General features: G+C 35.2%; 1 protein-coding gene across 1 annotated transcript in view; it reads left to right on the forward strand.

Annotated features, from left to right (window-relative positions):
* Window positions 1-2,326: 2,326 nt before the first annotated feature.
* Window positions 2,327-14,814, forward strand: part of adcy6a (adenylate cyclase 6a) — a 68,603-nt gene continuing 56,115 nt past the window's right edge. Inside the window, exons 1-3 of the mRNA XM_051096302.1 lie at window positions 2,327-2,617; window positions 7,887-8,094; window positions 11,669-12,596. Of these exons, the coding sequence (XP_050952259.1) occupies window positions 11,670-12,596 (927 nt within the window). The 5' untranslated portion in view covers window positions 2,327-2,617; window positions 7,887-8,094; window position 11,669. The remainder of the gene's footprint in view (window positions 2,618-7,886; window positions 8,095-11,668; window positions 12,597-14,814) is intronic.

Genomic DNA, 14,814 nt, shown 5'->3' on the forward strand with positions numbered 1-14,814 from the left:
TCTGTTATCTGATATGTTAAAGAGGCTGATATGAATGCTATAAAATGTCACCACTGGCAGACGGGAAATCATACAGCGTTGGCAACTGACTGTGCAATATATTTTATATAACTAATGTATTAATTGCATGAGCCATTTTGTTTTTCTGATTATGGTATCAGCTAACAAGACCAATACTTAAAGGGACAGTTCACCCAAAAATGAAAATTCTGTCATTAATTACTCACCCTGATGTCGTTCCAAACCCGTAAGACCTTCATTCGTATTTAGAACACAAATAGATATTTTTGATGAAATCCGAGAACTTTCTGACCCTGCATAGACAGCAACACAACTGACATGTTCAGGGCCCAGAAAAATAGTTAAAATAGTCCATGTGACATCAGTGGTTCAACTGTGATGTTATGAAGCTACGAAATTTTGAAATATTTTACTATTTAAAATAACTGCTTTTAATTTGAATATATTATAAAATGTCATTTATTCATGTGATTTCAAACTTGAATTTTTAGCATCATTACTCCAGTCACAATCATTCTAATATTCTGATATTAATATTTATTATTATGATTATTATTATTATTATGTTGAAACAGCTGATTAGGACTTTTTCAGGTTTCTTTGATGAATAGAAACTTCAGAAGAACAGCATTTATCTGAAATCTTTTGTAACATTAGAAATGTCTTTATAATGTCTCTCGTTCTTACTAAATAAATGATTAATTTCTATAATTTCTTTTCAAAAAATATAGTGTATATTGTTACAAAAGCTTTTTATTTCAGATAAACACTGATTTTATTCGGATCTTTCTATTCAAGAATCCTGAAAAAATGTACCCAACTGTTTTGAATGTACTGATAATAGTAACACTTTTTTGAACAGCAAATTAGAATATTAGAAGGATCATGTGACACTGAAGACTGGAGAAATAATGCTGAAAAATTAGCTTTGATCACAGGAATAAATTACATTTAAAAAAAAAAAAAAAATATATATATATATATGTATATACACTACCGTTCAAAAGTTTGGGGTCAGTACATTTTTATTGTTTCTTTTCTTTTTTTTTTTTTTTTTTTTTTTTTTAAGAAATTAATACTTTTATTCACCAAGGATGTATTAAGTTAATAATTAAAAGTTTATTAAAAGTTAATAATAAATAATTTACATTGTTATAAAATATTTATATTTTGAATAAACACTGTACTTTTTAAACTTGTTATTCATGAAAGAATCCTGAAAAAAAAAATCACAGGTTCCAAAAAATAATTGGCAGCACAACTGTTGATATTATCCAACATTGATCATTCTAATAATAAATCCGCATATTAAAATGATTTCTGAAGGATCATGTGACACTTAAGACTGGAGTAACAGCTGATAAAAATTCAGCTTTTCATCACAGGAATAAATTCTATTAAAATAAAAAACATTATTTTATATTGTAAAAACATTTTGCAATATTACTGTTTTTTTCTATATTTTTAATCATATAAATGCAGCCTTGATGAGCATAAGAGACTTCTTCAAAGACTATTACAAGTCTTACTGACCCCAAACTTTTGAACGGTAGTGTATATATATATATATATATGTGTGTGTGTGTGTGTGAATATATATATATATATATATATATAATATTTCACATTTTTTACTGTTTTTGCTGTATTTTAGATGATTTTTTAAAATAAACATCCTTCTGTCAGGAATGTTTATTTTATATTATCTATATTTCTGTGTATCTTAACTTTGATATTTCCGTCTTAAATATTGGTTTGAGAAGTTAGTTCACCCCAAAATGAAAGGTTTTAATCATTGTTTCACCTTCATGTTGTTCCAAACCTGTATGACTTTCTTACTTTCTTTCTTCTTACTTGGTGATATTTTGCACCGTACCCATTGACTTCCATAGTACGAACAGGAAAAAACACGCATATAAACTATCTTGAAACAAGAATGTCACACAGGTTTGAAATGACATGGTAAACAGTAGACAGTATATGATGGTAAACTATCCATTAAGGGTTAGTGAGTGATAATGCAATATGTGGGATCCCAAATGCAAGTGTCTTATTTTGATTACTATATCTATCATTTAAAAACATAAAAATATATATATTTTTAAAAGTTCTGCTTTAAGAGTATGCTTATGGTATGTGGATTTCAAATAAATGTCATTGGTTTTGACATTTTGCTATGTAATGTATTGGTTAGATAGATAGATGTCACCTGTTTGAGCGTCTGCTGTTATGCCGCACGTCCAAGTCTGTGGGTCTGTCTCCATATGAGAGCAGAGGAGGAGGAGGAGGAGGAGGAGGAGGAGGACAGGTGAAAGCAGCTGGCAGTGAGGAGCTGCTTGTTCGCAGGCCTTTAGGGGGAGTGTTGAGACGCGTGGAGACTGAGACTGGCACCGCGTCTGTGTGAAGGGGGAGAGGCTGGGAAACGACGGGAGCACAAGCGAGGCAGAGCTTCACCGTCTGTGGCCCTCTGTCCCCTCGTCCTCGATGCCTGCAGAAAACACATCGCCCTACCGATAACAAGGACACGGAGCGATCGAAGGACCGCGCACTATCGAGACGCCACCGCTGTAGCGCCCGAACGGGAGAGATGTCCACGGTGAGTCAGATCTTTTTCTAGGGTGATCAGTCATGTTTTATGTAGGGCTGCTTTCTAGTGTGCTTTCTGATGGACAAACGTTATACAAGCGTTTGCCTCGTATAGAGGACATTTGGAAGAGTCGGATGCGTGCGTGTGGACGGCTTTAATGCAGCATTAGCTCTGAGTTTTGACATGGCGAATAAGCAACGGCCAAATGCAACACCCCTCTCTCCATTCACACCAGCGAGATATCCAAGATTAAACGTCCCGATGCAATGCACTGCTGATGTTGCCCTAAAGGTCGAAGTGTCCCACAGAAAAATGTGAAATAACGCGCAAAACCGCAGCTGCCGGTCTAAATAGATGTCATGCGTGAGGCTTGAGGCATAAGGCTTGATGTTCATCTGATGGCTGAGTTGTGCGTGTTTGTCTCTGTAAAACAAGGCGATGATGACTGATGCGTTGGAATGTGATCTCTATAACGTGTCCACCGCAGAAACGGACACAGTGGACGTGTTCACGGCCTGTAGCGCGCTATAATTCGGCTCTTTGGGTGAAGGACGGGGCTGTATAGCCCACACTTGGCGGTCGGGTGTGACATGCTGTGTTGCACAAGTATCCGCACACTGTTACTGTAACAGCCTCGACACGGTCACTGCTGCGAATATGGTACACGCACACGCACACACACACTGAACACTGAACACACACTCAGTGTTATGTAACGAAACATCTCCAAACGGCCTATGGGAGAAATGCTGCATAGTTCTTCTGGCAACATGAGCCATCGATGAAGCGCTGAAATTATGCAGCATGCATATGTTATGGCGATGGCGAACAGTCGCTGATGTTTATACGTGCACGCGTCGATGCTTTCTGCCAAAAACAGGCGTTTTATCCTCCTTTTTTATAAGTGCAAGCACAGTTTTATTGATGCAGCTGTCTGCCATAAGAGGAAATGGGGATTTGGATTAATAACAAATAGCGCTGAGACTGATGCGACACTGCGATCTCTATATTTGCATTATGTAACATCAGTGCGCGGCTGTTGAAATGTCGTGCAAATGTCCCGGAGGGAATACAGCACGATACGAGCGCCAGCGAGGATGCACATTACAGATACAACTACATATTTGTGCAGTGCTCATCTTCAGTGTGGCCTCAGAATGTGACTGAGAATAGATTCGTTATAAGACGTAATGCATATTGTATATTTGTTAGTGCGTTCTGTCATTAAAATGAGCGGTGTTCGATTCTTGAATGAATCACTCATTTGGGTTGGAGCTTATCGATGAATCGGTTCTCAGAACCGAGTGATTCCTTCGTAAATCGAACTGAATCGTTCCAAAGCGGCTCCCGAGTGAACTTGAATTAGAAATAGCATCTTAGCTACTCTTACTATTTCTGTCATACTTCATATCGTATTTCTGTTGAGTTGACAACCAGTGTGGTAAAAAGTGAGTTACTTTAATGTACCCTTTTCACATTTATGAGGAAAAAAGGATTGTTTATACTGATCAGAAGAGAGAAAGATGTCAACTTGCCATCATTCCCCCAGTTGTTAGAAATACCAGATTTGTAAAATAAAATGATAAAATGATAAAAATGATTTATATTGTTATTAACAGTGGAAACGCATTGAAAATGGTACATAGCAATACTTTAATAGGCATAAATGCTGCTGGAAATAGTTTTATGATTTGGTTGACAGTTTTATTATTAACATTAAAACATTGGCAACGCATTACAATAAGTTTCATTAGTTAACCATAGTTAACTACATTAGTTAACCTGATCTAAATATGAATACTTCTACAGCATTTATTAAGCTTAGTTCATGCATTTTAATGCGTTATTAAAATCACAAGTTGTGTTTGTTAACATTAGTTGATGTACTGTGAACTAACATGAACAAACAATGAACAACTGTGTTTTTATTAACTAATATGAACAAAGATGAATAAATAGTGCAATAAATGTATAGTTCACTGTTTGTTCAAGTTTCTTAATGCATTAACTAATGTTAACAAATGACACCTTACTGTAAAGTGTTACCAATTTTATTAAGAGTTATTATTATTACTAAAAATTGCAAAAATGCAAGATGTACATTCATTTAACCATTGTTTGATGTAAATGTAAATTTATGTTCCAAGTGATTGTACTGCGGATTAATGCATTCTTTTGTCAGAATTATCGATGTTCGGTTTGTGAATGAAATACTGTTTGAGTTGCTACTTATCAATGAATCGGTTCTCAGGACCAAGTGATTTGTTCATAAATCGTGAATCATTCCAGAGTGGTTCTCGAGTGAACTTGCTGAATTAGAAATAGCATACTAGCAATGTACTCTTACTTTTTCTGTCATACTTCATGTTGTATTTCTGCAGTGTGGTAAAAAGTAAGTTACTCTAATGGACCCTTTTCATATTTTTAAGGAAAAAAAAATATTGATAGATTGTTTATACTGATCAGACGAGAGAAAGATGTCAACTTGCCATCATTCCCTCAGTTATTAGAAACACCAGTTATGTAAACGTACATAAAAAAATGTAAAAAGAAAATGCTAGATTTATATTGTTATTAACAGTGGAAGCGCATTGAAAATGGTACATAGCAATACTTTAATAGACATAAATGCTACTGGAAAGAGATTTATGATTTCCCTTACGAAAATTAACCATGGTTTTACTACAAATAAAACCAAAAAAACATGGTTAAACCATGGTAATCACAGATTAACCATGGTCTTGCTACACTAACCACAGTTTAACCAGGGTATTTGTAGTAAAAAAAAAAAAAGTATGGTTATACAAATGGTAATCAATGCGCCAAAAACATTACTATAATAAAACCATGGTTAATTTTCGTAAGGATTGGTTGACAGTTTTATCAACGTACATATTAAAATATCAGTAGCACTTTACAATAAGGTTCATTAGTTAACTACATTAGTTAACAAAAACTAAGAATGAACAGCATTTATTAAGCTTAGTTCATGCTAATTTCAGCCTTTAATGGATTATTACAATCACAAGTTGTGTTTGTTAACATTAGTTAATGCACTGTGAACTGACATGAACAAACAATGGATGTGTTTTTATTAAAGGAGAAGTCCACTTCCAAAACAAAGATTCACACATAATGTACTCACCCCCTTGTCATCCAAGATGTTCTTTCTTTCTTCAGTTGTAAAGAAATTGTTTTTTGAGGAAAACATTTCTGCATTTTTCTCCATATAATGACCTGGTATGGTGCACCTGAATTTCCAAAACGCAGTTTAAATGTGGCTTCAAACGATCCCAAATGCGGTTGTAAACGATCCCAGCCGAGAAAAAAGGGTCTTATCTAGCGTAACGATCGGAACAAAAACAGTCCAGGCAGAGCAAGACAAGACGGGTGTTTGGCATTAAAAGTATATAAATTCTATTATTTTTTACTAAAATAACCAATCGTTACGCTAGATAAGACCCTTCTTTCTCGGCTGAGATTGTTTACAACCGCATTTGGGATCGTTTGAAGTCGCATTTAAACTGCATTATGGAAGTTCAAATATCAGTCCATTATATGGAGAAAAATGCTGAAATGTTTTCCTCAAAAAACATAATTTTTTTATGACTGACGAAAAAAAGACATGAACATCTTGGATGACAAGGGGGTGAGTAAATCATTTGTAAATTGTTGTTCTGAAAGTGGAGTTATCCTTTAACACCTTTTTGTAAAGTGTTACCAAAATATCCAATTTTATTGAGAGTTATTATTATTATTACTAAAAAGTGCAAAAATGAGAAATGTACATTTTACATTTTTAACCATTGTTTAATATAAAAACTTTAATTTAGGTTCCAAATGACTTTTTTGTGAGGTGATTCAGCTGCAACAAACTGAACTAGGATGCATGACATAAACACACATATTAATAAAATGTAAATTTTTAATGTTAAAAAAAATCAATTTGTGCCTATATTTGTCTTTACTGGAACATTTTAGACTATTTAATTTGCCATGCTAGGATGTCAGGCACCAAATCATGATGTAAAGAACCACTGAATCCTTTTTTGAATCTGTTTGAATTGAACTGTTCGGATGAGCCGATTCAGTGAGTCAGAATTCCCAATACAAGTGAATATGTACCAGTAAATGGTTGAAGACAGACGCTAACAAATTCCTGTTATGCTCAGTTCGCTTAATTTTATATTAATTTTTATTCTTTCTTGTGTCATTCTGCTGGTTTAGGCCTGCTAGGACTGCGGGTGAATCCGTTCAAGATGATCACTTCTTATCTCTGATAATCTGTCATTGTCTGATTAGGCAGGATATACCGGGACTGTTGCTTAAACAAACAATTATCATTAATAGGAAGTGGCATGTCCTGCAATATGTTTTGTCCTCTAAATTCGATATGCAATACTAAAAAAAAAAAACAAGCGAGTCCAAAGTCTTTGAAAAATTAGACAGCGTGGATTAATGCAAAGTCATAAATTAATGTTAAGCAGTCAGTTGCCCTGGACAACTGTCATTACTTGGAAATATTTGTCCAATGCAAATCAAGTGTTCCAGAGAACAGTGTATTAATATCTGCTTTTTGCAGTAATACTTTGCATATGCAGTACTGGAGTCAATAAAGATTTATTTGAACGATTCTGAAGACTGGCAATATTGAGAAAGCCTATAAAGCCCTTACATTACATAAAATACACTAAACAATCAGTAAGGGTAAAAAATGGATTAAACTGAAAGGACCCTAGATTTAAATGAACCTTTATTACAATGTACAATTTAAAGTTGAATCTTTAGCAGAACCTCTCATCCCTCCAGCCTTGTGACCCACTGCCATGCTAAAATAACATTTAGAGCTCAGAATATCTGAAAATGGCAAAGATTAAAAGTGAAACTTACATCTAATGTTACTGTTATGAACTTGTTTACCTTGGCGTATTGTTATTAATCATTACTGGTAAGGAAGTTCTGCGTATATTGATTTAAGAGCTGCCTCTAGTTGATCAGAAATACAGTGACAGTTTAGGGAAATTAACCTGGTGCTTTCCATATTTGTTGCAGACGTTTTTATTGCTTAGTTTATGTGCCGTGTAATTTCAGCCTGTTAAATAGTGTACCTGTCAGAGGAAGGGAATTTTAGACTGTGTGAAAGCATGTAGTGCAATAACTCTCTACTAGAAAATGCTGAGTTTTAAATCATCCAACAGTGAAATTGTCCAGATGGATCGATTGTTAATGAATGTTATTTGTCTTACACTGTTTCTATTGGTTGGTTTATTGTCAACAGATCCAGACGTTATGAAGACACAGTTGAACAAAGTATCAGATCTTCAGATCCATCAGGCCAGTCTGCAGTAACTAAACGAAACTGGACTCCCTGATAGCCGTCACTCACTTGTCTGTAGTCTACATTTTTGCTTTCGCTCATCCACCGCTCTAAATGAGTGTCTCGGACAGCAAGATCAGGGCTGGGGCGCACACCAGAACCCACACAGGTAAAGAGATTCACAAAACATGCATTATTTCATCCATGTGTTCTACCATGTACATCTGTTCATTTTTTATTAAAAAATACATTAAAATGCAGTTCATATGCTGGGGTTAAGATTTTTAAAATATATTTGGAAGTGGCCTCCATTATTTGATTAAAAATACAGAAACAGTAATGTAGAAAAAATATTCAAATTTTTGAAATAATTGTTTTCTATTTGAATATGTTTTAAAATATCTGTAAAATCAATGAAGATTTAAAAACCCTCATTACAACATTGAAATTCATAAACATGAAACCTTGATGGGTAGTTGAAAAATAATAGCTGTTTCAGTGCTATGCATATTAAAGTGCCCCTATTATGGATTATGAAAAGTTCATATTTTGGTTTTGGGAGTCCCCAACAACAGGTTGACATGCATGCAAGGTCAAAAAATACTTTCATTGTCTCATAATATGCATTTATTTTTACCTTACTTGCCCAAACGGTTTGTTCAACGATTAATTTCCTCTTTTGCGTGACGCTAATCTATGGTGATTGGTCCGATGGCCCAGTCTGTTGTGATTGGTCTACTGAGCGCAGAGCATTTCAGAAATGGAACACCCATCACCATTAGATCAAACAGCCATAGTATTTGCGTTAGCCCAACGCAAAAACGTATTGATAAAGCACTGCAGTTTGTACACTATTGTTCTAATTTTTACCACAAATCCAAGTAATAACAACAACAAATATTCACTATTCAACGACACATTTCTAGACAATTGTGAGAGAACAGATTTTGCTGTCAGCTGGTTAGCCTGAGACCTACAAGCTGCGGAGCGAACAGTCGTAAAAAAATTACATTTTTTGAGGAAAATTCCAGGACTTTTCTCCATATAGGACTTCAGTGGTGCTCAATGGATTGAAGGTTAAAGGAGAAGTCCACTTCCAAAACAAAGATTCACATATAATGTACTCACCGCTGTTCTGGAAGTGGAGATTATATTTATACACTTTTTAACCACAAATGCTCATCTTGATCCAGCTCTGCGATGCGCGTGCGTACTCTGTGCAATCCATTTCAAAACAGTTTTCCCAGGTCTGTGTGTGCAACAAGTGGTTGGGCAATATGCTACTGTTTCATGTTGACATCAACTTGCAACAGCTTAAGATTTGTTTTAAAAACGACTCGTTTACATGACTCAGAATCTACTTTTTCTTTTGAAAGACAATAACTTTATACAGGGAGCACTTTCAGAGCTTGGCAGGATGTTTTCATTCACTTAGAGCTGTGTTACACACTGCATGAAAGGTCATTTTAAAAATCCATTATAGGGGCACTTTAAAATTCTTTTGTCCACTCTCTAAAAAATATTTATGAATGGATAATTTTTGATGCTTGTAAAAGCCAAAAAATGTTTTTATACAGCATATTTTTAAAATATTTAAAAATAAAATACAATTTGTGGCCACATCTTTGAAATTTCAGGGGAATTTTGAGTGAAAAAAACAAGTCCATTGTCAATAGTATTGAGATGTATGAAGCACAGAAGGCTATTTTAAACTAAGTAGTGTTTAATCAGTGCAGCAGCTTCACATGACCAGTTTTAACAAAAGTGAAATTTGCATGTGGAACATTTTCACTCCCTCATGTGAATCCTATTGGAATGACTGGATTTCAGCCACAAAATTTAGCAGAGAAACAATAAATTTGAGCGTACTTTAAAGGATTAGTTGACTCCTGAAAGAAAATTTCCTGATAATGTACTCACCCCAATGTCATCCCAGATATTCATGTCTTTCTTTCTTCAGTCACAAAGAAATTACGTATTTGAGGAAAATGTTCCAGGATTTTTCTCCATATAGTGGACTTCAGTGGGGATTAACGGGTTGAAGGTCCAAATTGCAGCTTCAGTACTTCAGGACTCTACACGATCCCAGCTGAGGAATAAGAGTCTTATGTAGCGAAACGACTGGTCATTTTCTAAAAAATAAACAAAAAATTGTATACTTTGTAACAGATCTGCATGATTCTGGATAAATTGAGAATCAAATGTTTTTGTCTCAAATAGAGATCACGATTCTCCTATGATTCTGAACTAAACAAAATATTGTGTGACAAAATATTAATTGCTGCAGTTTATTAAAAAGTGCTTAATTGTTTTAAATTAAGCATTAAACATTTAAATATATATGTATTTAAAATACAGTATATTTAATACACCAATTTTTAATTTAATTTTTTTTTTTAAAAAGTGGTTTGAATAAATGATTCAGTGACTCACTCATAAATAGTTCACTTGTTTCATTACTGGATGAATCAGCGTTTTTGATCGAATCTTTTGAACGAATGATTCAATGACAAATACATTTTTAACAGTCACTTGTTGACTGTTGACGAAACAACGCAGTTGACACAAACGTTTTTTGAAGCACATTTTCAGACTGGTGCAAGCATTATGGTACGAGCATTTGTGGTTAAAAAGTATCTAAATTTTTATTGTTTTTAGAGAATGACAGATTGTTTCGCTAGATAAGACCATTATTCCTTGGCTGGGATTGTGTAGAGTCCTTTGAAGCTGCATTGAAACTGCAATTTGGACCTTCAACCTGTTGATCCCCATTGAAGTCCACTATATGGAGAAAATGGAAAGTTTTCCTCAAAAACCTTAATTTTTTTTTGACTGAAGAAACATGGGGGTGAATAAATGTCAGGAAACTTATTCCTTAAGGCATATGGAATGTACCTTATTGCATTTTACTTAAAGGAGAAGTCCACTTCAAGAGCAAAAATGTACAGATAATGTACTCACCCCCTTGTCATCCAAGATGTTTGTATCATGTCTTTCTTTCTTCAGTTGCAAAGAAATTGTTTTTTGATGAAAACATTTCAGCATTTTTCTCCATATAATGGACTGATATGGTGCCCTGATTTTGAACTTCCAAAATACAGTTTAAATGCGGCTTGAAACAATCCCAAATGCTCTGCCTGAACTCTGAAAAACAGCGATATAGGACGATTTTGAAGTTGAGGGAGAACATGAGATGGGAGTTTTTCGACATAACCTAACTGTCATGAACCGGAACAAAACAGAGTTCAGGCAGAGCAAGACAAGATGAGCGTTTGACATTAAAAAGCATATAAATTGTATTATTTTTTATGAAAATAATCGTTTCGCTAGATAAGACCCTTCTTCCTCAGCTGGGATCGTTTACAATCGCATTTGGGATCGTTTAAAGCCGTATTTAAAATACATTTTGGAAGTTCAAACTCGGGGCACCATACCAGTCCATTGTATGGAGAAAAATCCTGAAATTTTTTTCTCAAGAAACATAATTTCTTTACGACTGAAGAAAGAAAGACATGAACATCTTGGATGACAAGGGGGTGAGTACATTATCTGTAAATTGTTGTTCTGAAAGTGGACTTCTCCTTTAATGATCACACCACTTGAGATTTTAGGATCGTTAAATGTTAACTTTTCTACAAAAAATGTAGTCGTTTAAACATTTTTAATCTGTCGTTGACTCGCATAAACATGGTACAGTGCCATCATACACTGTCATGACGTGCACGTTTCTGGTTTTCCTACAGAATGTCCTGGATCAACGGCTTCCTAGTGGCCAGAGTGGATGACCGTAAGACTGCGTGGGGCGAGCGCAATGGCAAGAAGTCCAAGCGCAAGGTTGGCTCCTCTCTCTGCAACCCACGCTACATGAGCTGCCTGCGGGACGTGGAAGCCATGGAGCCTCCTCCCCAGCCGCCCCACGCTCAGCCCACCCGGTCCGGAGGAGGAGGCGGTACGGGCGGGGGCAACTTCGGCGTGCGCTGCGGATGGCAGGAAGACCACTACGGGAAAGTGGGGGGTGGGGGGGAGGGGGTGGGGCTTAAATCTGTGGACCTGGGTTTTGAGGACGGCGACGTCAAGGGGCGGAAAGGGGACGGTTCGGGGTGCGACGGCTCCAGCGATGACACGGCCAGCGGCGCGGGGTCGGTGACGGCGGCGGACTGCTGGCAGAGAGTGGTTCGCGTGTTCCAATCCAAGAAGTTCCAGTCGCGCAAACTGGAGCGTCTCTACCAGCGCTACTTCTTTAGGCTCAACCAGAGCTCACTCACGATGCTGATGGGCGTCTTGGTGATCGTTTGTGGGGTCATGCTCACCTTCCACTGCATCCACGGGCCGCCCGACGTGGTCTACGCCTCCGTTCTCTCCGTGGCCATGGCTCTGTTCTTGGCGCTGATGGTGGTGTGCAACCGAAACGGGTTCCACCAGGACTACATGTGGATGGTCAGCTACCTTGTGATTGGAGTGCTAATCGTGGTGCAGGTGTTCGGGGTGCTGATGGTGGCCCCTCGCAGCGCCTCCGAGGGGATCTGGTGGTCCGTCTTCTTCATCTACATTATCTACACGCTGCTGCCTGTGCGGATGAGGGCGGCAGTGCTCAGCGGAGGAGTGCTGTCCTCCATACACCTCCTCACCACGTGGAGGATCAATCAGGATGATGAGTTCCTCTGGAAACAGGTAGGTCATTTTATCCCAGCTAAGCTTCAGATTTCACATTTATCTAGTCCTTCATTATATTTGAGTAAGGCAAGGGTTGGGAATTGAGAATGAAAAAGTACTTCCTTTGAAAAGTTTCGTGCTATTTAAAGCATCACTGCTAGAGTCATAAAAATGCAGATGCATGTGTTTGGCTTGCACTGTTTTTTTTTTGAGCATCCCATTACAAAATGTGCCTTTTCAAGTTAAAAATAGACCAAATGAGCGTGATCTGCTGATTTCTGTTCCATTCTGTTGCTCTCAAGATCACGTTTTATGCAAAAGCTAAAAAATGTGAATTGTGTAGGGCTTCCAGTTAAGGGGTCAATGACATAATCTTTTAAGTCATAGTCGTCATATATTTGTGTATACTGTGTATATTTATTATGTATATATAAATACAAACACATGCATATATATATTTAAGAAAAATAAGTTATGTTTATATATTAAAAATATTTATATATAACATAAAATATAAGAATATAAACATATAATATAAATATAAATAAATATTTTCAAAATATATACTGTGTGTGTGTGTGTGTATATTTATATACATAATAAATATACACAGTACACAAACATGTATTATGTAAACAAGAACTTATTTTGGATGCGATTAATTGTGATTAATCGTTTGACAGCATTAATAGTAATACAATGACTTTCTGTAGTTTCTGAATTGAAATAAAAAATATCTTTATATCATAATAAAGCCTCTTTAAAAGAAAAGAAAACTTGAAACAAAAAGCCTATTAAGTAATTATTTTTTATATTATTAAATCTTTTATTGTTATTATTTCTTTTCAAATCAAAGCCACTTTGCAGGCAACATTCTGAATCTTGCAGATGAAAAAGAAAACAGGAAATGATATAAAAAAAGAGCCCTTGCAGACTCTCATGACTGTGCGCCAAGGTCACTAAGTCCTTAAAATATTAGATAACTTGATTATTTTTTATGAAAAAGCTCAGGGTTTAAAATGAAGTGTTGTGTCTCTCCCTAGAAATGTAATATTTATGAAGTAGTACTTTATAGATATATAAAGATACTTTTTAACCTAGAATAATACACATTTAAAATAAAGGTATTTTAAAATCTTGACAATGGTTTAAAAAATCCACATAAAACTAACAGAACTTGGATTTTGCTCATGTTTAAACTAGATTTAACTAGTTTTTCCTTTTCTTTATAGTGGAGATTATTACTTGTCATTTACCCCAAGACTGATTAGTTGGTTATTAGTTTACTAGTTGCTAGTTGCTTTTGAAAATATGTAAATATGCAACATATAGGGATATTAATCAGAACTAGAACTAGTAAATTCTTAGGACCCTGTGAAATCCATTTTATTTTTTCCCAAATTCTGTTTTATTTTTCTAAATTCCATTTTTTTCTGTTTTAATTTTTCTGGATTCCGTTTTTTTCCATTTTCATTTTCCTAGACTTTGCTTAAATAGTTAGATTTAAAAATATAAATCACAAAGCATGTCTAATTAATTTAAATCATGAAACTTACACAATTTAACAGCAATTTATCAAAATTACATTTTTGAATCCTATGGAATACATTTTCTTTTCTTTTTTTTCCAAATTCAGTTTTATTTTTTACCAAATTATGTGCTTTCCATTAATTTTCTGGATTCCATCTTAATGGTTTCATAAAATTTTAGTACTCAAAAGTATTTCTAATTAGTTGAATTTATAAAAAAAAAAAATATTTATTTTCTTTTTTCAGAAAAACTGTGTTGTGTATTTGCCTTTTTTATGTTAAAAATGCCTTAAAAATAATGCATAATTATTTTAATTCTAATAAATTAATAATAATTGTATTATTAGTAGTAGTGCTATCATTAGGTAAATTAAGTAATATATTTCTGTCACAGTTTCAAGTTAAACTGAACATTTATTTTGACGTTGCTTTGAAAACCTATAAGTTTCTGTTTGTACATGATATGATGATAGTTTTTCTCAAAAGAAACGGTAAAATGCTCATGAAGTGACTCTCAGAGTGGTTCTACAGATTATGTTTGTGTTCACATACTCATATATTGAGGCGGCAGAGACTGAAAACACCGCAAGTGTCATGCCCTCTTCATATGTGTGTAGTAAACGAAACCGCACTTCAGCAGCATTCATTCACACAGAGACACAAAATGTGTACCTAATGTATTTGCAAGCTTACACAGCACTTCCATC

Source organism: Labeo rohita, chromosome 23, assembly GCF_022985175.1.
Source record: "Labeo rohita strain BAU-BD-2019 chromosome 23, IGBB_LRoh.1.0, whole genome shotgun sequence".
Classification (NCBI taxonomy): domain Eukaryota; kingdom Metazoa; phylum Chordata; class Actinopteri; order Cypriniformes; family Cyprinidae; genus Labeo; species Labeo rohita.